Below are 23,484 nucleotides of genomic sequence, written 5' to 3'. Positions count from 1 at the left end.
TTGGGTTCTTCTGGACAAATAATGCCAGGCTACCCTGTGCCCCATTTTAGAGGCAGGGCTGAGGGCTGGGTGAGAGCAGTGAAGTGGGTGCCACGTCCCCCTCCCCTGACAGCCCATGTCCGATCCACAACGGGTGGGCAGGGGCAGTGTAGCCGGATCTGCCACTTCCGGGCACCGAGAGGAAGGAAGGCTGCAGCTCTCTGGTCTACAAAGGGGAAAATTAACCAGATGCAGAATAAATTAGTATAGCATTCCGTGACATAGCATGGGGACATTATCTTAAAAATGAGATACATCTCCAGGAGAAGTAAGGCTTAGCAGCTCACCTGTGTGCCAGTTACCACTCCCCGTTTCAAATGGCATGGTGGGAGCAGGTCATGAAGTAGAAGCATAGTCATGAGCGTAGTTGGGAGGACTGATGAGTGGAATGTGCGGGGGCAGAGGGGAGGTGGGCCGAGCGAGGGCTACGCTGACCTCAGTTCCAACCGAAGGCACCCATGTGTGCTTGGGCACAGAGCACAGGGCATTTGGGCTGGCCTAGCACGCCCTTCAGGGTCATTGCATTGGTTCCAACTGGGGTAATTCCCGTGCTCTGTGGGGTGACAGGAGACTGTCAGCAAGCATCGTGTGTGCCAAGTACTGGTGTAGACCTGCAGGAAACCTGAAACCAAGAGGTGTCCCCGCCCCATCAGAAGCAGCCAGTGGTTACAGAGGTGAAGCTGTACATGTGGCCTCAGGGAGCAGGTGGCCACAGGAGATGGACACACACCCCAGGAGGGAGAGCCCTGGTCACAGTTGTGTTTTGGCATGTGTGGTCCTCCTCACTGTGATCTACCAAACATCTGAGCTTGGCAATATTCCCTCAACCCTTAGGGAACCCTAGGAGTTCCCACAGGGAGCAGCATTTATAAGCAACGCTTGGGACCTTGTCCCAATTTCTCTGCCCGCAGCTGCCCCTCGTGTGTAGCAGCATCCTACACATGGTCATCTCTCCTCCTCTGATGCCCCTGAGGATGGCTTCTGGGCTGACCCCCTAAGGCATGGTTGGGAGGGTGAACCCCAGTGCCCACATGACACATGCAAAACATACTTTGACACTGCTGGTTGTACTGGTCGGACAGTTCTCATGCTGCTGTGACGGTGCGAGTGATGGCTTATCTGTTGTTCTTTCATTCATACTTTCCATTAGTGTTCAGATTTGGGAAAATACAAAAAATAAAAACAAAAAGAGCTCTTTGGTGTGGGGAGCCACACACAATAGAGGTTTAAACAGATCAATGGATATAAATGCAGGGAAGGCTTCTTGGGGAGGGGACAGCAGTAGGACCCTGCCCAGCACCCCACTGGATCTCTGGGCTGAGCTGGGCCTGGCTGGGTGGCTCCTTCACGTTGTGAACACGCAGACCACCCCATCGCATGACCAGGCACTGATAGATAATACCTGTATCTATCCGGTGTTGAGCTTTTCAGTATTTGTTCAAAAACACCAGATGCTTAGCTAATTCTCTTTTTAAAGAGTAACCATCTGAATACATTTTCTTTTTTAATCTTTATAGAGTAACTCTTAGTTCATGGGACACAAAGTCTAAAAAGCCATGTAACTGTACCAAATCCCAGTGTCTGAAATTGTAAGTAATCACAAATCCTTCGTTACTAAGTAGAAATAAGGCTGTTTAGAGTCAGTAAGTGGAGCAGAGTCCAGGCAAACCTGAATGGCGAGCAGCGTACATGCTACAGCTAAGACTCAACAGCCCTGCCCTGACGCTCATCGTAAACCAGAGCAACGAGAATTCACACTCTGTACAAACCCAGTTAGGATCTCTTGGTATCATCTTGACCAACTAACTTAGTAAAAGCACCTCCGCCACCTCCAATGGTGTGATTTTCTCAGGGTTTGGTTTACATCCTCTAGCCCCTCAGACAAGCACGGCACACAGCATCCTTGCTGAGCACTAACTGTAACATTTCCACATCCTAGTTTTTAAGTCTGATGAATCCGTTTACTCTATATTGAAATTTTCTCAGAAATATTCTCCCCAAGGGATGCCAGGTCCTCGGAGGCTCAGTCAGGGGATGGTGGGGCAGATGGTGAAGCAGAATCATGGGCCGGGGTGGACCGTGTGGCTGATATAGGAGGTGGGCCAGTGACCATGATTGACAGCACTGTGAACTAGAGGTTCCGCTCCCACCCTGTCCCATGTCCCTTGTAGACAATTGTGTGGTCTGCCCGCTCTCAGCTTCTCCTGCGGGCTGCCATTTTCTGCCCCAAAAGCCTACCTAGCCCTAAGTTACCTGTTGGAAGAATCTCATCTCATCCCAGTGTCTAACAACCCTAACCACCGTCTCCACACGATTTTTCCATTGCAGAGCTCCTCCTGAAGTCACTGAGAGCTCCATTGATGGGACGGTGATGTGGGGGTGCAGAAGTGGGTAAAAATCCAGAAGCCCGTGAAACTTTGTTCACAAAACAAAACTGAAAAAAGAATTGATTTTTTAAGTTAATGCTGAAGTCCGGGTTGACTGTATGTAAATATTGAGTTGTCATTGGTTTAGTATGTGAATGCAAGTCACGTACCTCTCTGAACACTGGAAACGCCAGGAGACAACTGATCAGGACTTCTGGAAGCGCAGCGGGGTGAGAGGAAGGAGAACAGAGGGGAAAGCCGGACTCTGTGACACTGTCGAGCCAGTGGCCTGCCCAGATGGAGACTTCTGACGCGGTGGAGGACGAGGTGGTAGTGTCTAGAGTGGACAGAGCCAGGAGAGGGGTGGGTTCCCGTGGACAGGGGCTGCTAAACTGCTGGTCCGTAACCCACGAAGCCTAGAGGAAGGGGTTGACTATGACTGGGGACAAAGAGGTAACTCCTAAGGACTTGGAAATAAGATGAGTCTCCATGAAGTGTTTCACTTGTTGACTACCTCGCAATGGAGAAGCCAAAGAAATAGCTTCTTGCCTAGAAGCAGCTTTCCAGATTAATTGGGGACTGATACACTAAAGAAAGAGTTTATCATCACAAGGGGGCTTGGTCAGCATTTGAACAAAGGAAAAGGAGGTCCAGAGTGTCTCCAGTGCTGTCCAGACAGAGGAGGCACTGTCTCCGGGGGACGCGGGCATTGCCTCCGGAGGACATGGGCACTGCCTCCGGGGGATGCGGGCACTGCCTTCTCCAATAAGTGCCATGTGCTGCGTGCCTCACATGACACTCTGTGACTCTGCACTTCTAAATCCATGCTCATCACCAATGATGTAGCTTCCTCGGTCGCTCCATACTGAGGAGCAGGGGGCCCTCGATAGAGGATGTGGATATTTCAGGCCCTGGAGGAGTTGTTATTTCCATCATAAATTAACACGTGCTTCCTGGTTTGGTTGGTATCAGTAGCACTAAGAAACCAGTTATCTCTGGAAATGCTGTTTTTGGAAAGGCTAAGGAATGGGCAAATTCACCCACACAGAGCTTCTTGGTGAAGGAGCTGTGACCTTGTGCTGGTGGCAACCCCACGCTGTCTCTCCACGTGTGCCACCGGCACTCGTACTGAACAGATATAGGAGTGGAGTCACCATTAGTTCCTCTTCTATCAAGTGTGGCATAATCACAAGTAATAGCTCTTAGTTTTCTTCAGCTGTCTACTCCCCACAGCTAAGTCATGTTCTCAAGGCAATAGAATGTAATTTTCTTAGGGTGCATTTGTCCTACTTTATTGGAAGTCTCTACTGGATAAAGGTTATGAAGGATTAATACTAATTGTACATTAATAAAGACAAAACCATATTATTGTATTTTTTTCTTCTTTTTTTCTTTTTAGTGGAGGTACTGGGGATTGAACCCAGGATCTTGTATGTGCTAAGCACGTGCTCTACCACTGAGATCTACCCTTCCTCCGCATTATTGTATTTTTAAAAAATCAAAGTGATAGATACACATGGATAAAAGTCAGTGACTATATCTGGATTTTGATGGAAAGTAATGGTACCCTGCTCCACTCTTCCCATTCTCTGGACTCCCCCTGGAAGCTACCATTTTACTGACTTCTGTTTTCAGATTTTCTAGGTTTGCTTCCACATCTGTAAAGATGATCTGTTGCCTTCTTGCTGTGGTAGATGAGGGGTCCATTCTCTGCACACATCCCCTTCGCCTTCCTCCTCCAAACAGAGCTAGAGGTGCCCTTGTGGTTCTTTTCTGGGTACCCTGAAAACTTGAAATAATATACTTCAAACTTTTGTTGTTATTCAATTAGCCATAAAAAGTTGGAAATTATTTTTAAATGATAAAATGAATCTATACAATTAAAATGGTATTGATGTGAACTTAATTAAAAAGTAGATAAATATTTTGTGATTATTTTATTAAAAACTTACCGCTTATTAAAAAATAATTTTAAGATTTTAAAAGTAGCTCATGTCAACTTTCCATCACTGTTGAAATAATCTTTAAGCATTTGAAACATTGATTTCCTTCATGATTAGTTTATTAAAGCATTCATTGTAAACCCACTTTTGTAACAGGGCTTTTTATGATACAGGCAGGGACATAAATGATAAATTCTAAAACCTTTGGACAATAATTTCATAGAGTGAGAAGGACCCCTATGCAGTGGGGTGGAGAAAGGGCTCTTCTTCGTGAGCACTCTGAAGGAAGGACTTGGTTTTATGTTATGAGCACAGAGATTTTTCAGGGCAATTTTAATTAGACCTTTCTTATATCGACTTTAAACAAATCTAGACTCAGTTTTTAAGCATCTTCCATTTCAATTCAATTTTTGCTGAGATATTGGGTGGGTTTTTTGGGGGAGCAGTTATATGGTCTAATTTTTTCACCCTAATCAAATTTAAATCAAGATTTTAATCATAGATTAAGCAGTCTCCGATATTGCTCTTCAAATGAACTTTAGTCTCTGGTTAATTGGATTAACTCATTAATTAGGCAGAATTCTGTGGAGCAGGTCGTCAAATCTGCATGGCCATTTTTTGGTAGTCTCTTGTTCCTTACTTATACTTTTGATCCCTTCTTTTGTTTTACAATTTAAAAAATACTTTATTTCTATTCTGTGGTTTATAATTCTAGAATTAAAGTTTCTGCTTACTGATTCTGGTGTTTGTTTCTTGATCTTTACTCTTTATGGCTTGTGACCTCATGTACTTTGTGATTTTGTGTGTGTGTGAATACAATCATTGGAACTTTATCTGTGGAAATTCTTTGAGGCTACCTTGAGAGTGCATTCCTTCAGAGAACATCTGCGTTTGCTTTTACTTGGGGCTTGGTGGCACTTTCAGTTTGGACAACCTGAAAGTTTTGGCTAAGATTTTTTTTGTTAGGCCACACAGTTAGTATGAATTCAGGTCTCAAACCCAGCTGAGCCCCCCTCCTTCCAAGCCAATGCCCAGATGCATTTTTCTTGCCCTTTCTTTTGCAGGCATTTTTCCTAGTTCATTCTTGCACTGGGTGCAGACCCTCCACTGTTCCAGCTTTATGTGTAGATCTTTGAGCTGATCCCACGCCTTGAGCATTAATATATATAAATACATTAAATATGCAAACACATATGTTAACATATATAAAACACTTAGAGCAATGGCTGGCACGTTGTAAATGTTCTGTTTGCCATCACTATAGCTGTTGTCCCCCCTTCTTTCTCCAAGTAACAGTTAAAACCAAGGCCCTTGGTTGTTGGGATAGCTGCAGGCTTCAGCCTTAGTTTTTACTTCTCTATTTTTTGGCCTTTGAGAGGTTTCTTTAATTTTTTACCAGCTCAAATATGCATCTAAAATGTTTTAAATATTTAATCCAGTGTTTTAAAGTGTTATATAGCTGGGGATTTGTCGGGATGCCAATGAATGAAGAATGAGTTTGGAAAATAGATCGTCTCAGGTCTTTTCAAACACTAAGACTAAAATTCTAGGATATAATGTGCCTGTGGGAAGTGAACGTACCACAGGGCATCAGGTATCTTCTTGAACAGTATCATGACCTTCTCATTAAGTGACAGAGCAGAATTACCCACAAGGTGTTGGAATGTTGCTAGCCTGCCAGCACTGGAACCGTCTGTACCTCAAGGACAGCATCTTCAATAGATGATGCCGATTTGGTGTTTCACAGCCAAGGGGAGAGCCACCAAACCTCAAGTGATGGCTGCAGTTGTGGTTTCCTAGGCAGCTGTGAGAGTAGACTGAAGAAGGGGGACAATGCAAACACCTAGTACAAGAATACCTAGACTGTGGGTGGGGATGGTGACAAAGCAGGGACCCACAGGACTGAGGCATACCCTGAAAGACCACCATCCACTCTCATCCATGATCTTGACTGACTCACCAAGCAGGGGAGCCTGAGCCCAGGATGACGCTTTTCCAGCTCTCTTGTTGCTGCCACTGTTGCTGTTACCAACTGGAGAGAGAAGTCTGACTGAGCCTACTGGGAGAGGAAAGCAACTTTGCAAAGAAGGGAAGCCCACGTAAGTGGTAAGAAGGGAGTGGAAGTTTGGTTGGGGGCCAAGGTGTGTATCCTGACTTTACATACTGTTTTCAACCCGGTCTAGCCCTCACTCTGGCCCTGGGAAAAGAGCACGTGTGCATGACCATAAGCCTTACGACGAGGAGGACTGTGTCTTTCTTACAACTATCGCCAGCGTCTAGCACGAGGTCCGGTGTTCACTGGACACTCAATACGCGTGACTTAAAGTGATCAGTGACTTTTGATTAACAGAATTTTGAAATTTAATGTAGTCTAAATTTTCACTGGTCTTTATTATTTGTGCCTTTTTGTGCCTTGTTCAAGAAATCTGCCCATATCCCAAGGTTAAATAGAGTGTCTTCTAAAAGTTTTGAAAGTCTGCTTTTTGTCATTGAGGCCCTGATGCACCTGAAATTGGTTTTTGTGAATGGTATTAGATAGGGAGCTAATTATTTTTCCTGTATATACAATTAATTGTCTAGCACTATTTACTGCAAAACCCTAATAAATTCCCCCACAATCTGCAATGTGTTCACTGTCAGCTGTTGAGGATAGAAGTACATGTGTAGGTCTGGTTCTGGGTTTTTTGATCCTGCCCATGCATGGATCCCACTTCTTAGTTGTAATGATTCATCTGTGAATTTCCTTCACCTTTGTATTTACACAATCACCTCATCTGCAAGTAAAGACCACGATACCTCCCCCATCTTTTCCTTTTCCTTGCCTGATAGTCTTAGCTGGGACCTCTACCGCAGTGATGAAGGGAGGTGCGGATGCTGGGCATTGCCTTGCTCGTGATTTTAATAGAAACACTTGCCCTGCGCTAAATGAGATATTTGCTCTAAGGTTTTGAGGTCTCTGTAGGAGGAAGACGCTGTAACAGAGACTAAACTACAGCCATTTCAGGGCTCTCATGGCAGCTAATCAGTATTAGTGTCTCAGCCTCCTTTATCAGTTGCTCTGCCATCCTCAGAGTGACTCCACTCTGTGGCTAAGAAGGCTGGCCCAGCCTCCGCATGCACATTCACATTCCAGCCACTGGGGAAGAGAAAAGAGCAGGGCAAAGATACCCTCTTTGCCTTTTAAGGCATAACTAGAAATGGCCACAATTACTTCCACTCACATTCCCTTGGCCAGAACCTGTCATGTGGTCAGACCAAGCCATGCAGGGAGCTGGGAAATGGAGTAGAAATTGGGTGGAGACGACCACATGCTCAACTAGAGTTGCTGTCAGTATAGAGTAAGGGGGGGAGGCTAAGGAAGTGTCTGGCTTCCTAAGGGGTTTCCTTTTTTTGTTCTTGTTATAAATGAATGGTGGATTTTATCAGAGCCTTTTTTCCTATATGCATTGAAATGATTGAATTATTTTTCTCTTTTAATTTTACAATATGATCTATTACAACATTTTTTCATGGTCATCCACCTTTGTATGCCAGGGATTGAACCCAATTTGATCATGAGGTACTGATTTTGTCTTTTGTATGCACTGCAAGATTTAGTTTTCTTATATTTTGTTAGGATTTTGGTATCTTCTTCATGAGTGAGATAGATCTGTAATTTTCCTTTCTCACATTTTCTTTGTTTTTTTTTCGGCGTCAGTGCTGTATTTCCTAATGAAATGCATTAGCAGTCTTCTCCATCCCCACTGGACCCTATTCTTTTTCTCTAGCCTCTGAAAAAGTTTGGGTAAAGTAGGATTTATTAGTTCTTTGAAGTTTGGTTAAACTTTGCTTGTAAAACTCTCTGGGCTGGTGTCTTGGGGCTTTGGAGTCACGGAATTAGTCATTCACTTTGTTTAGTAGTTACTGCTTTCTCTTAGTTTGTGTTTCTTCTTTGGTCCATTTTGATATTTTATGTTTTCTTGAGAACTGTTGATTTCTTTTAATTTTCAAATCTATTCATATACCCTGTTCATATATTCTTATATTATTTTAAAAATTATCTCTGTATCTGTAGTTATAGCCTTTTAAATGTTCTAATTTTAATTTCTGCTGTTGTTTATTTGTGCCTTTCTCCTTCTCGGTCAGTCTCATGCGACGTTCATCTATTTTGTCGGTCTTTTCAGGGCACCGACTTCTGGTTTTATTGATTTTCTCACTTGTATTTCTGTTTCCTATTTCAGAAGTTTATTATTACTCTTTACTATTTTCTCCCTCACACTATTATTATTTTACTCTCTTGTTTTACTAGCTTTTTGTGTTAAATGTTTATTTATTTCCAATCTTTTTTTGATTTTTTAGCAAATGCATTTGAAGCTATAAATTGTCCCTAGATACTGCTTTACTGCATCCACTAAGAGTTGACATGTGGTACTTTCATTGCCATTCACTTGAAATATTTTGTAGTTTTCATTGTAATGTTTTCTTCACGTCATGACTTATTTAGGTGTACATTTCATAGTGTCCAGATGTGTATGTATGCATATACGTGTATGTATGTATGTATATATATATATTTTTTAAAGCAATATTCTTTTTTAATTTTTATGTTTAATTATAATGTGGTCAGATAATATGGTCTATATGATATCAATGCTTTGAAATTAATGAACACTTTCATATATCTTAATGTTTGATCAATTTTTAAAATATTCTATATTAACTTTAAAATGTATATTCTCTTTGTTGGATGCATTACTATTCATTAGCTTGAGTTTGTTCACTTTGTTTTTTAAATATGCTGAATGTTATTAAACTTTGTGTGATTTATCTGTTTTTGATAAAAGTGCATTAAGACCTCTCGCTATAACTTGTGAATTTGCTTGTTTTCTCCTTATGATTCCGTCTTGGTTTATATATTTTAAGTCCATAGTGAAAAGTATACAAATTCATGATTGTTACATCTTTTTGGTGAATTCTTCCTTCAGCTGGTAAATATAACTCTGTATCCTGTTGCTTTTTGAGTTAAATTATTTTGGCGGGGAGTTTGCTATTAATGCTACTATACCATATTTTCTTTGGTTAGTATCAGCAGGTTGTGTTCATAACATCCCTTTATGTTCATACTTTCTGTGTGGTAGTTTTGTTTTAGGTGTGTCTCCTGTTTTCTAAATATAGCTAGCTTCTTAAAAAGCGAATCTAATGATCCATTTTTTTAATAGGCTTCTTTAATCCATACTTTTTTATACTTTTAAAAACTAACAAATGTGATTTACTTATATTAAGAATAAAATTAGATTTCTGAGCCAGAATCGGTAGACTTGGTAACCCCTTGGGTGTGAGAAAAGAGAGAAAGGTAATGGTCAGAAATGACTCAGAAATGTTACCGAGGAGAGGATGACACTGCGAATGCAGAGAGGGACCACAGCGCCAGCAGGTGAGGGATGAAGAAGAGGTCAGGAGCTGAGGCACAGGTGCAGTGAGGCAGAGGTAGAAATGTCTGACAGGAAGTGAGGAGTGTGGTTCTAGAGCACCACGGTGTCACACGTGGCTGAGAGGTGCGGTGCAGTGAAGAGGTCCTGACATTTTCCAGTAAGAAGGTTGTTGACCACCTTGGAGAGTTAGCGGGTAGAGAACATCTGAGCACCATGGGTTACAGAATGAGTGGGAGAGGGAAGCGTTCATGGAAACCTGTGTGCGCCAGGGCCAAGGGGCAGATGCAGTGGTTTCATAAGAACCTGGGCCAGGCCTGCCTAGGGTCTCCTAGGGACGTGGGGGATGGCTGCAACTCACCCAGGGGACATAAAAGCTGGTGGCAGATATTCTGGGAGTGTTCATCTACATGAGCTTTCCTGGAGGCTGACATCTTGATTAGATCATTAGCACCAAGACCCAGCCCCACCCAACAGCCTATAGGGAAGCCTTAGGCCAAACAACATGGAGGGTGGGACGCAGTCCCACCCATCAGCAGGCTTCCTCAGCTGCAAAGGCCTCTAGACACAGCCCTACCTACCAGAGGTCCAAGACCGAGCTGCACCCAGCAGTGGGCAGGCACTGGCTCCTCCTGCCAGGAAACCTGCATAAGCCTCTAGTCTAGTTCCATCCACCAGGGGCAGATACTAGAAATAAGAAAACAATAATCCCAAAGACTGTGGAAGGAGTCCACAAACACATAGAAAGATAGACAATATGAGGCAGCAAAGGAATATCTCCCAGGCCAAGGCACAAGGTAAAATCCTAGAAGAAGAAATAAGTGATGAGGAGGTAGGCAATTTATCTGAGAAAGAGTTTAAAGTAATCAAGGTGAAGATGTTCAGAGAACTCGAGAGGAGTATAGAGGCACAGAGCGAAGTTTTTTAGCAAAGGGTTGGAATAAAGAATACTCAAACAGAGTTGAAGAACAAAATCACTGAAATGAATAACACACTAGAAGGAACCGAGAACAGACTATATGAGGCAGATCGAATCAGTGAGCTAGAAGACAGATTAGTGGAAATCACTACTGCAGAACAGAAAAAGAAAAAGAATGAAAAGAAATGAGGATAGTTTAAGAGAGCTCTGGGACAACATGAAGAGCACTAATATTCGCATTATAGGGGTCCCAGAAAGAGAAGAGAGAGAGAAAGGACCTGAGAAAATTTTTGTAGAGATAATCACCATAAATGTCCCTAACTTAGGGAAGGAAGTAGCCACCCAAGTCCTGGAAGTGCAGAGAGTTCCACACAGGATCAACCCAAAGAGGAACATGCTGAGGCACACAGTCATCAAATTGACAACAATTAAGGATAAGGTGAAAATATTAAAATTTGCAAGAGAAAAGCAACAAAACATACAAGGGAACTCCCATAAGGTTATCAGCTGATTTTTCAGCAGATGCTCTACAGGCCAGAAGGGAGTGACACAATATATTTAAAGTGGTGCAAGGGGGAAACTTACAGCCAAGAATACTCTATCCAGCAAGGCTCTCGTTCAGACTTGGAAAAATCAAAAGCTTCACAGATAAACAAAAGCTAAAAGATTTCAGCATCACCAAACCAGCTTTACAACAAATTATTAAAGGACCTTCTCTAGTCATCAAACCGTAAGAAAAGAGAACAAAAAGAAGAAGGAGAAAAACAAAACAGAGACCTACAAAAGCTTGTTTTGGCTGTTCAGGCTCTTTTGTGGTTCCTTATAAATTCTGGAATTGCTTTCTCTAGCTCTGTGAGGAATGTCACGAGTACTTTGACAGGGGTCGGGTTGGGTCTGTGGGTTGCTTTGGGTAGTTGGCCATTTTGACAATGTTGATTCTTCCAGTTCAGGAGCACAAGAAATCTTTCCCTTTTTTAGTGTCATTTTTGTTTTCAGAGTATAGGTAACCTCCTTGGTTAAGTTTATTTCTAGGTATTTTGTTGTTTTTGATGTAATGGAAATGTTTGTGTTAGTTATAAAATTGTGGGTTTTGAAATGAAAAAAAAATGAATGAAGGGCTGCAAATGGCAAAATATCCTTCCTTCTTATGGGCGAGTTGTAGTCCATTCTCTATATATGTATATACACACACCCACACATATATGCTGCGTCTACTGTGTTCAATTATTGATGTGCACTTAGGATGCCACCATATCATGGCAATTATAAATAATGTTACTGTTAATAGCAGGGTGTGTGTATCTTTTTGGATTACTTTTTATTTTGTGATTGGCTTTATTCCTTTGATAACTATGTAAATTTAAAAATCTAAAGCTCTAAATGTTCTTAGAAACAAGGAACGGTACATATATGTAAATTTTAAAATATATACACAGTGAAAAAAAAAAGAAATGAGCTATCAAGCCATGAAAGACATGGAAGAAACTTAAAAGACATATTACTAAATGAAAGAAGCCAGTCTGAAAAGGCTACAAAATGTATGATTCCAACCAAATGACATTCAAAGCTACAGAAACAATAAAAAGATTGTGGTTTCCAGGGGTTTGGGGAGAGGGAAGAGGGGAGGAATGAATAAATGGAGCACAAGGGATTTTTAGGGAATGAAATTATTCTGTGTGATACTATAGTGGTGGCTCATGTCATTATGCATTTGTCAAAACCCATAGAATGTACAACATCAAGAGTGAACCTTAATGTAAACTATGGACTTTGGTTGATTAAAAAAAAAAAAAAGAATGAGTGGGAGATGAGGAGGATAAGCTTCAAACGTGGCCAGCCCTTCCCTGATGTTTGGGGAAGAAGAAAATGAGGGGTTGGTGGTACAGATTTACAAATCTCCAACCTAGAGTTTAAAACAAAGAGGGGGAAGAGTTAATAAATAAAATCACCCAGCAAAATGTGTAAAGCAAGAAAAGAAACATGCCAAGCCCCACGTCAGTGACAAAACAGTTTGACGAGGTATAAAATTCCAGACTGTCAGTTTTTTTCTCAGTGCTTTGAAGATGCTATTCCACTGTTTTCCATTATTTCTAACAGAAGTCAGTGGTCAGTCTAGGTAATCTGTCTTTTCTCTCTGGTGTTTTTGCAATTTTCTTTTTATCTTTGGTTTTTCTTTTTACCTGCCTTTTAGGGGTTCATTGGGTTTGTGAAATCTGAAGATCTACAACTTTCAACAGCTCTGGAAAACTCACAGATATCCTCACTTCAAAGATGCCTCTCTTCCATTTCCTCTTTTCTGTCCTTCTGCCATGCTAATCAGATACACATGAGCCCCCTGGCTACTGACCATTTCTCTTAGCCTCTCTTCCATATTTTTAACTTTTTTGTGTTTTTATGCTGAATCTGGATCCAATTTCTGTATCTTTCAGTTTCAGTTTTATCTTTCTGACTTTTAATTTAGTTATTATTCTTATCCAGGTCACATGCACATAGTTTAAAGAGCCAAATAATTATACAAGATTTATGACAAAAAAAAGGAGTTCCCTGACAATTGTTCCTTATTTTCTGATCTCCAGGAATTTTCAGCCCTTAACCAAATCTTTTAACATTTGCCTCCATAAATCTAAACAACATGCCTGTATTGCTGCTTGCTGGCTTTTAAGTTCTGGCGTGACCACTTGTTTTCACATCATGAAAGATGTGAGAAAAGCTCTGTTTATTCTTCCCACCTACTTGTAATCCGCCTCCTGACACGCATGTTTCCCATACTCGGGCATTGGATGCACTTGGGTAGAGCGGTGGCAAGTATTTATTTTTATGACCGTGAAAATACTCCTCACTACTGGGCCTTGATTGATTTTCTTCCTGCACTTCTTTACCTTTTCCCTCGAGTTAACACTTAGTTAATACTTAGTTTTTTATGTACACAGCACTTACTTACCCATTAATTCTCCTCTGCTTGGGTAACTGTTTTCTCAAGGTGCTCCACACACTAGGTATTCGCTGAGACTGGCCTGGAGGAAGCCTTTCCCACAGCCGTCACCTGTCCCACTCGGAGTGGTTGGTTTCCAGGCCTGCTGCACAGTTCTTCTCGTGGACCCGCCTCTCCCATCAGGCCCAGGGTTTTCTTTGCTTCCTCCTCATGTTTGGTCCCCTGGCTCCTGGATCCCTTTATCTTCCTCATTTGAGTCACTGCATCATTTTGGTGTAGCACATTCTCTGGTAGCTTCCTCAGCAAAAGTACATGGGACCTAATTTTTCAGACCTTACATGTCTGAACATGTCATAGTCCTCACACTGAGATGATCATTTTGGATTGGATAGTGAGATTTCCAGCTTCCATTCAACTTCAGCTAGTCAAATTTTCCTTTACAATTCTGGGGGCTTTGCTGCATTTTCTTCTAGTTTCCAGTGTTGCTATTGAAATTTTGGCACGATTCTTTTCCTTGACCTTTGTACGAAGCCTATTTTATCCTTTCGGGAACCTTGTGGGACCTTCTCCTTGCTCCCCATGCTCTGAGATTCGGTAATGAGACGTCTTGTTCTGGCCGCTTGGCAGGCCCTCTCACTTTGGAAACCCATGCCCTTTAGTTCTGGGAAATGTTCTTGACTTACTTTCTCCCTTTCGTTCTTAAAATCCTATCTTCCTGGACCCTCTGGTGCGTAAACGGCGGGCACTCTGGCGGCCCTCTGCATCTTCCTCTCTCCTGTTGGTTTTACTTTCCTGTGCGTCTGTTCTGGTTTCCACCTCTTGCGTGAGGTCTTTCCTCTGTGTGGCTCAGAAAGTGACATGTCTCCACACCCTCCTCCTGTGAAGTTAGACTTGTGGGGAGGCTGCCTTTCAAGGATCCACACTTTATATGAGTGTTTTTGATCCAAATCCCACCTTCTGTAGCTCAGACTTTGTCCCCTATCTCCTGCATGAGTGGCCCTTTGAACCCAAGCTCTGGGTCAGTAGGGACCAGCAGATGGCCCAGGACAGTACTTAGTAGTTACAGAACTCAGCCCCTGGGTTCACAATCTCTTCTTTTCCCATCTGACAACCTCTCCTCCACTCTCCTCTTGGCTTGACTTGCATTTTAAAACATTATTTTAAAATATTAAAATAATAAACGTTAAAAGAATTATATTTAGAAATTCTGTAACAGGAAGGTTTCTGCAGTCGTCTGGTCTACTGCATTGCCAGCTGCCACAGGCAGCACCCTGCAGGAATCACACCTACTCTGTGGAAGCATGCTGGATGTCCAGTCTTCAGGGCTTCCCTCAGCAGCCCTTTGAGACTGGTAGACGGGGTGCCATGAGTTCCATTTCATGGCTCTAGGCACTGCTTGATAGATAACCTGTATCAGATGATGTAGGGAGCTGGTAGCAGAGCTGATATTAAACCTGCATTTGAAGCTTTTTTCAATGAATCGTGCCCTGAGAGGAGAACAGAGTTCCTGAGAACCAGAAGGCCCTCTGGTCACAAGCTGAGCCATGGAGTGGCTGACAAGCTTCCCAAAGCCCCTCTGGGGTGCAGGTTACAGGTAGGGCATCAGGAGTCCTTTCCTGGACACTGGATTTTACATGAGCGAGGGAAGTGTCTTGTCCCTGCCCGTACAGGAAAAAACGTAAACCAGAGCCTGTAAGGAACTCTGCTGTACAGCCTGAGGGCAGGCACCTCCCAGAGCCTGTGAAGCAGTTCGCCGTCAGAGACACGGCGAGCTCTTCAAGGAAAGCCCAGCAGAGAAGGAGCCCAGCGCTGCCCGCGGGCCGCAGGACACAGCCAGGGTCCCCGGGGCAGAGGGCAGGGCCTCGGGGGGGGGGGGGGTCTCCTCACCAAGCAGTCGGGTAGACTCTGAGCTCACGGACAGCCCGCGTTATAACAGTCCCGGCAGTCGTTCCACACGTGTTTCTTCCGCCGTTTGTTTCTCCTCCCTCCACACACTGACCTGGAGCGAAAGGGAGACAGCCTGGGCCAGGCTCCACCTCTAGGTGCCTCTCGTTTTCTCTCCAAGGCCAGGTCTGGCCGGGGTGAGCTCATGTTGGGAGGATGGGGATGGTTGGTGGGAAGCAGCTCTTTATTACCTGAAGTCTCCACTCACCAGCTTACAGTGCTCCCAGGAGGGCGGCAGTGGGCATCAGAGCAGGAGGCAACTGACATCCGTGGACATGTTCCAGGAAATTGTTTTGCTCTGCAAACTCCTATATTAGGAAACCAATGACTTTAACTAGTCTCTCTCTTCTGTGTTAGTCACTGGAGAACACCATCCCAGTCGGTCTGTTTTCACATGAAAAGGAGAGTCATAAGACACAGCTGTGCTGACTGCGCGTGCTGGCCGGCTCTCTCCCTCCTTCCCGGAGTGCTGTGCGCGCCTGTGTCATCTGCTCACTCTGCAGCCAGTGCCTTTGACGCATCGTGTTGTTTTCTTCGCAGGTACTGTGATTGCTTTGCTGGTGGAGACTTTTGCAACAACTGCAATTGTAATAATTGTTGCAACAATTTACGTCATGAAATGGAACGGTTTAAGGCCATTAAGGTAAGAAATTTCCATGAAAGACACGTATTTTAAAAGCATTTAAAAGTGCTAGGGTTAGTCACAAAACTGTCTCCACAGATTTCTAACTTCAATATTGGGAAAACCCAAAGTGTTGAAAAGTATTCATTGCATAGGACTCTATTCCTGCAGGTGGGGGTATTGGCCACGAATGGGGGCTCTTATGAGCATGGTAGCCGGAGAGAGACCTTGTTCCCTGCCAGCGTGGGATGTCTTCAAAGGGGCGGCAGGGGCCCAGAAAGCTCTGGTTTAACAGCATGCAGATATCCACTTTGTCCTGATTTGGGGGTTAGAAGCTTGGCTTGTGTTATATAGCAGATAAGCCTGAGTTCAAAGAGTGTAGTCCGAAAAGGCATAGACAGTCCAGTGAGTGAAGAAAACCAGGTGAAAGCTCTCAGCCATCGTTACGTTTGGCTGGTTTTTATTCTCCTTGGCTTCCGGGTGAAGGGGAGAATCTAGGGGCAGACAGCACCTTGGAGGGACATGCAGTAGCTGGGAGCTTTCAACCCTTCCCGAAGGCACGGAAGAGCACCAGGGAGGGGAGCACCACCAGCCTGCAGGGACACGTCTGGATGCCCTCTCTCTACAAAGGGACGCGGAGGGCCACCACCTGCGGACTTGAGACTCATACTCTGCCATGGTTGGTCTGTTTGTTTTTTTCTGAAATCATTGAATTCCCCTCTTGAATTATAGATAAATCAGTTGAAAATACCAATTTTGATACAGGCATATCCATAGGGCAGAAGAAAACTATGATGCATTTAAACTTCAGTGTAGTAGCATTTTTAGGGGTTAACGGTGTTGTCTGCAACTGAAAGTGTAAAAAGTTTTAAAAGTGTCAGAATTCTTGTGCATTGCTGGTGGGAATGTAAGTTGGTACAACCACTTTGGAAAATTGTTTGGCAGTAGTTACTAAAGCTAAACTTTTGTATGTGCCATGACCCAGCAGTCTCATTCTTAAAAATATAGCCAATAGAAATGAGCACACGCCCACTAGAGATTTGTACAAAAATGCTTCATTTGTAATAGCCCCAAACTGGAAACAAGCCGCATGTTCATCCATGAGAGAATGGATGAATCTGGTGAGATTTATCATATAGTGGGATAGTACACATCGGTGCAAAAGAAAGAGCCACATACATGTGCTACAGTGTGGGCAAGGCTCCCAGACGTTGTGCTGCTGAAAGACGCCAAGCACAAGAGTACTCACCACGTGGCTCTATTCAGATGAAGTTCCAGAACAGGCAAAATTAGAGCGATCCAAGTCAGAATAGAGGCTCCCACTGCAGCTGAGTTGACGGGAGGAGTCATGAGGGAGCCTCTGGGGGCTGGACTGTCTTCTGACTTGACCTGGGTGAGGGCACATGCCTGCTCAAATTCATCACACTCCACCCACAGACTCGTGCATTCACCGCCCCTCGTTCTTCTGTCAAAAGTGAAAATACGAAGCCGTGCCGCCCCAGTGGTCCCTCTGGGCCGCTGGGGATTTCTAGGGGCTCTGGTGCTGGGGGGCAGAGGTCCCGCTGTTCACTTGTTGGGGGGGGGGGGACAGGGGCTGGCGCTGATGCTCAGACAGCTTCGTAGAGCCCTGAACCACTTTGTTATGAGAAATAGATACGTAAGTGTATGTCTAGATGGGTAGGCAGTAGACAGAAAAGTTTAATGAACACCAAGACACGAAGCCGCACGTGCTGTGTGGTTGAGACCCGGGGCTGGACGTGAGCACAGGGCCTGGACCCGCTCCCACCACTTGCCCTCCGTTACCTGACCTCTCCCCGCCTCTGCTTCTTCACCCGTCAGGCAGCAGGAGCAGGCGTCATGTTTACCTCACGAGGTCGCTGTGAGGATGAAGCGAGAGAATGTGTATAAATCACACAGAAGGATGCCCGACACACAGTAAATGTTTAATAAGTGTGAGCTGTCAAAGCACTCTGGGTGGGGCACTAGGTCCCCAGGAGCCTTGGCCTCCAGATCCCAGGTGTCTCAGGAAAAAACGTAAGAGAAATGCGGGAAGGAAGGAAGTCCACACAGACACAGTGATGTTCTTTGCGTCTTTACTGTCCATTACTTTTCTGCCTTTAAGTGTGCAAATGAGTGGCGATGGAACAGGAAGCGGACACGCTTTCTTAATGACATGAGCAGACGGGCCCACTGCTTGCCTTGGCTCCTCCTGAAGTAACTACCAGATGACGTGACAGGAAAACAGAGCCCTTTCACGGCACATTATTGTTAAACGATGAAGTATGTCGTGATGGAGTCTTGTACTTTCTGCCTTAGGCATGTCTTGACAGAAATCCGGAAGCTTTCCAACCAAAAATTGGGAAAGGAAAGTTGGGAGACGCCAAGCCTCGGCACAGCAAAGGCTGCAACTGCAGGAGGTCAGGCTGCCTTAAGAACTACTGTGAGTGCTACGAGGTCAGTCACCTCCTTCCGAGTGTTATTTTTAAAAGCCAGGCGAATAAGTAACTTTGTGGTTTAAAAAGCTTTAACTTAAAGAGAGAAATATAATTTAATTTTCTCCCTTCCAGGGATTCTTAAAGGTTACTCATTAGTCTACCTTAATTTCTCAAATATAAATTACACTTTAGGAATCAGGTGCCTTAGCCCAGGGCCCCTTTGGGTGCGTGTTGCAGTCCCCGAGCCCACCCTGAGTGTCTGGCCGAGGGCGCCCATTGCCGTGGCCTTGCCCACTCTGCTGACTTCATGCGGGAGCCACACTCACGGCCAGCAGTCCAGTGGCTCCTGGCGGTGGGCCTCTTCCTCCCTGAGCAGAGCAAAGACGCTCTGGGTGGGCCAGTAGGTCCCTGGGGAGCCTTGTCCTCCAGCGAGCACTCACCTGGGTTCTCTGAGCGGCCAGCGCCTGAGCGGACAGAGACCAGCCTGGACAGTTACCTCTGCTACGAGAGAGATGCCAACAAACTGAGGTGTCAATTCTAGGACTAGGCTCTTCCTTCTTCTCAAAGGTTTGGCGACAGTAGAGGGATGTGCTGTTTCTCCTTTAGTTTCACCCCTCTCTCCTCCCTCTTCTGTGTCTTTTTTCTGTGTTGAAGGAAAGGGAGAAAGAGGAAGGGGGTGAACCCTCAGGCCCAGCCCTATCAGTGAAGCAGCTGAGAAACTCTTCCTTAAAAAGCTCTCCTTTGGTTTGTTTGGGGTCTCTTGGGGCAACGGGGGTGGGGTTTCTATAAATTTCATTTTTAAGAGGTTGTCATCAAAGGCTTAAGAAAAGTCTTCATGATTCTGGAGATCCAGCAGACCTAGCGTCCCCCAGCTGGGGCTCTGAAAACATAGCCACAAACATTGCAGAGACACAGGTCCAGAAAAGGAGTGGCATTACCCCAGGGGAACTATTTTCACATGTCCTCACAGCATCTCTGTCTGCTCTTCACAGCATCCTTGGGGCTGCCATGAGACTGAGTCAGCCCATTTCCTCTGCCAGGCAGTGGCCCATGCAAAGGCAGATGTCCTGAGGTCTCTGATATTCGAGCAGACTAGAAATCCCAAAAAACCTCCTGCTCAAAACACTCAGAGGTGAAGAATAAAACACACCCTTTCAGATGCCCATCTGAGCTCAAAAGGACAGAGGGAAATTCCCAGGGGCTAAAATTAAGAAGAAGCTGAAAACCACTGTGGATGGCAGGGTCAGCCTTCCGACTGCCCCACGGCCCGGCCCGAGCAAGGGGCTGGCCCCGGGCTTGCCGGGCACAGCTGGGAACCCCCGCCCCAGGTGTCACACGGCCACGTGACAACAAAGTCCACCCACAAGGAAGCAGAAAGGGCCTCCCCTAGAACACCCAACACAGGCCTACCCTCAGGTGGGTTTCAGATTCTACCCACCCACACATTCTCTGTAACAGCAGCGCCAGCACGGCACCCTTGGCTGCCGGAGGAGGAGGAGGGTGGAGACCCGGGCCCGCACCCACACCCGCCCACCTTGGAAGTCCTCTCCCCATCACCCTCCCCCTCACAGTGACACGTGCGGGAAGGCACCTCCCTCCTCACATCACCATCATTCACTCCTCTTCTCATCTGCCTTTTTTCTTTTTTGTGTGTGTGAAAATTGCAGATTACATTCATGCACATACACATACACACAAATATAAACAGGTATTTAAGGTCCAAATAGAATGTGTCAGGTTTTGATGAATTGCAGGGCAACCTAATTTTATTGAAGCATTTTCTATTACCAGGCCAAAATTATGTGTTCTTCTATTTGTAAATGCATTGGTTGCAAAAATTATGAAGAAAGCCCAGAACGAAAAACGCTAATGAATATGCCAAATTATATGGAAGTTGGAGGTTTTGAAGGCAGCCATCATTTATCACCAACTAAATTTTCAGGACTACCAAAATTCAGAAGAGATAGGTAGGTACTCTGAACTAACCCTCCTAAAGGGGAATTCAAGGTTAATCTGAGAGGAGAGTTAAAACAGTTTACGCACTGGGAAGAAAGCGTGCTTGCAGCGGCGGTGGGGACGGGATGGGGAGCGGGCACCAGTCTCCCTGTCTGGACCTTCCCTTGATCACACACTGCGTTACCTCGGGGGGCCCTGCTGCTAAAACTGGTCTTATTTGTCCTCTCAGCGTGACCCTTTGGTCCTCACCGTCTGGGTCACCCCCGGCTTTTCACAAGAGTAGAAGGGCCCTGCAGGACATCAGGACGCAAAGGCATGCTCTCTCGACAGCGTGTGCTTGAACCAGTCTGTGCCATAGGAAGTGACAGCAGGGAGAATTTCTCAGCTTTCGTAAGCTGTGTTCCTTACTGAAGGGATCGCGGATTCCACTTTAGTTGGGTATCTTCCCATTTAATTATTTGGAGGTTGTATTATATTCCTAGCAGGTTCTCAAGGGTTGAGCAATAATTTTACTGTCTATTGGACTAGATTCACCCATTAAAAAAATATTGAGTTCAGTGTGATGGGTCATGTCATGATAAAGTACCAGATGTCATGAGTTAATTGATATCATTTTGAAAATCCAAGTTCATGTTCATTTGGTTAGAGAAACATCGGAAATACTCATCACTGTGATCCGCAGAGGTCTTTATCAGGAAAAACGTACTGAAACATGGCTGCATCTTCTGTGAAATTCTATGTGGAAATGTCACTGTCCGACATCAGGATGGTGTGTGTCCGAAGGACTGTGATGGACGCTCCATACCTTGGAGTCCAGCTCAAGTGTTCAGACATTTCATTTTTCATCTTCCACCAAAGGCACTGCGTATTGCCTCCGTGAGAGACTTTAACCAATCCCAGCGCCTATCTCTGTTTTCATAATATAACTCTTCTTGATACTTTATAGTTTTCCTGCGTTGTTTCAGTCTGGGTGACTATCCAGCTAAGCCCCAGTTGCCCCTTGAGCCCGGGGGGAAGATGGCCAGTGTCCTGTATGGCACAGATCTGCTGTCTCTCAGAGCCTCACTCAGGTCTCCCAGAGGCATTCAGAGGCGAGGCCATGCTCATGTGCCCCAAGGAGGCGAGTCCTCGGAGGCGAGGGCTTCTGCAGCTCGGAGGTCCTGGGAGGAGGGCCGGCCCTTGGGGCGCTGTCCTGCCCCCTTCTCCTGAGGCAGACGTTGTGCAGGGAGCCTAGACCAAGGCCGCGGGCTTGTCTGCAGGGATGCGTCTCATCTAAGATCCCGGCTGCTTCTACCCCGCGCAGCCCACGGCTGGGCACCGCAGCCCAGGTCTCAGGGCCTGTTAGTGGGTCTAATTTTGAGAAAATTTAGAATCTGCCACAAGAGGGTGTCTAGAGGCTGACAGACGCACCTGTGCTCGGTAGTGTTCTTCTAAAGGCGATCCTTTACTTCACATGGGCAATAGAGTTTCCAGTATCGGGAAGCCGATGTTAGATTTTACCTGTGACAGTCTGTAAAATGCCTTGACAAGCATGTCCCCTTGAATACACAAGGTATCTTAAAACAATGGCGTGACTGAACGTGGCCTGTACCCGCTCTCTTCTGACAGGCCGTCTTCCTCATGCATCTCCTGGGAGGTGGTGGAGGCCACGTGCGCCTGCCTGCTGGCTCAAGGCGAAGAGGCGGAGAAGGAGCGCCGCTCCGAGTGCTTGGCGGAGCAGATGATCTTAGAGGAATTCGGGAGATGCTTGTCACAGATTCTCCTTATTGAGTTCAAATCCAAAGGGCTGAAAATTGAGTAGAGTGCAATGTGTGAAATGTGAGTGATGTGGATTTTGTCTCAATATTCTGAAGGAAATCTAGAGTTTAGAAGGTTGTTTTAAGGAACACGAGGCTGGGTCTGCGGCAACAGCTTCATCGTTAAGATTAAGCTCTCCCTCTGCTTTCGGGGAACGGGGGGGCGGGTGTGTGCTCACAGTCTCTGAGGGATTTGGCGATGGAAACCCTCCCCTCTTCTGAGGAAGTGCATGCCATAACCGTTGTTGTCTGGACCCCAGGAGAGAGAGTGGGTTCCTGTGGTCCTGGGCAGGGGGGTGTCTGCACCAACGTTGAGTCATGGAGGGTGGAAGCAGGCCCTGGGCAGAAATAAAAGTCCGTTCCTCCCGACTTTATCCTCTCCGGGAGTTTTCCTCCGGGGGCTTCTCTGCATAAAAAGCCATGATGATTTTTCCCCTAAATTATTTAGAAATAAAGTCCCCAGATAGACTGCTAAGATACAACTTAAAGTCTGTAGAGAACTGCTGAACGCCCTGAAGAGTGTCTGCGTGTCAACGCCTCCCCAGAGTCACAGGAATTACCAGTCACCTCTAGGGCCTCCGTGAGGCGCGGGCGGTGGCCCACACAGCACACAGGCGTGCCTTGGTCAGTACCGTTTTGGGTTGTGAGATTAAAAATTATCTAGTTTCTTATGTGTTTCCATTTGAATTGTGGAAAAGCTCTATTATCCAATTAACTTCTCCATAATTATTGTTATAATACTATTATTGTTTGTAAAACAGTTAAAATAACTAGTTTGCAGAAACCAGCAGGTTAGATAAGTTATTAAGTCAACTTTCTTTTGGTTCTATTGTAAAAGCAAAGAGGAATAAAAATTTCAAATGTCTTCCATTGTCGTAATTAACTTAATAACTGTTAACGTGTCAGTTCTGCTTCCGTGCTCGTTAGCAGCACGGCTGCCCCAGAGCACTTAGGGGGCTCGCAGCCCCCCGCGGAGAGGAGTGGGGCTCAGGGCCTGGCCCTGGCACGTCAGTGAGCAAGGAGTGAGGGGCTAGCTGGCAGTTTGTAGAGCTGTGTTTGGAATAGCCTAGTTCTGATGGGGAGCCAAACCAGGAGAAAGAAATTAACTCTTCTCCATTTCAACC

At 45.2% G+C, this 23,484-nt stretch overlaps 1 protein-coding gene and 1 long non-coding RNA gene across 5 annotated transcripts in view; one reads left to right on the top strand and one right to left on the bottom strand.

Annotated features, from left to right (window-relative positions):
- The window catches only part of TESMIN (testis expressed metallothionein like protein), a 36,878-nt gene extending 13,681 nt beyond the window's left edge, over positions 1–23,197 (top strand). Inside the window, 4 exon segments of the mRNA XM_032490054.1 lie at positions 16,092–16,194; positions 18,490–18,627; positions 20,400–20,575; positions 22,173–23,197. Coding sequence (XP_032345945.1) covers positions 16,092–16,194; positions 18,490–18,627; positions 20,400–20,575; positions 22,173–22,365 — 610 coding nt within the window. The 3' untranslated portion in view covers positions 22,366–23,197.
- Positions 3,327–19,221, bottom strand: LOC116666532. Of its 4 annotated transcripts, none has more exons than XR_004323455.1 (5): positions 19,049–19,214; positions 17,977–18,050; positions 17,423–17,562; positions 13,617–16,130; positions 3,327–4,194 (listed from the first exon to the last, which is right to left on the bottom strand). It is a non-coding gene; the product is annotated as an uncharacterized LOC116666532 (long non-coding RNA). The 4 variants fall into 4 exon arrangements; XR_004323454.1 differs by lacking the exon at positions 3,327–4,194 and adding an exon at positions 12,407–12,578; XR_004323456.1 differs by lacking the exon at positions 3,327–4,194 and having other exon boundaries at positions 12,407–16,130; positions 19,105–19,221.
- Positions 23,198–23,484: the final 287 nt, after the last annotated feature.

Source organism: Camelus ferus, chromosome 10 (assembly GCF_009834535.1).
Source record: "Camelus ferus isolate YT-003-E chromosome 10, BCGSAC_Cfer_1.0, whole genome shotgun sequence".
Classification (NCBI taxonomy): Eukaryota; Metazoa; Chordata; class Mammalia; order Artiodactyla; family Camelidae; genus Camelus; species Camelus ferus.
The sequence above is the reverse complement of the archived record's forward strand: the minus strand, read 5'-3'. Positions and strand labels throughout refer to the sequence as shown.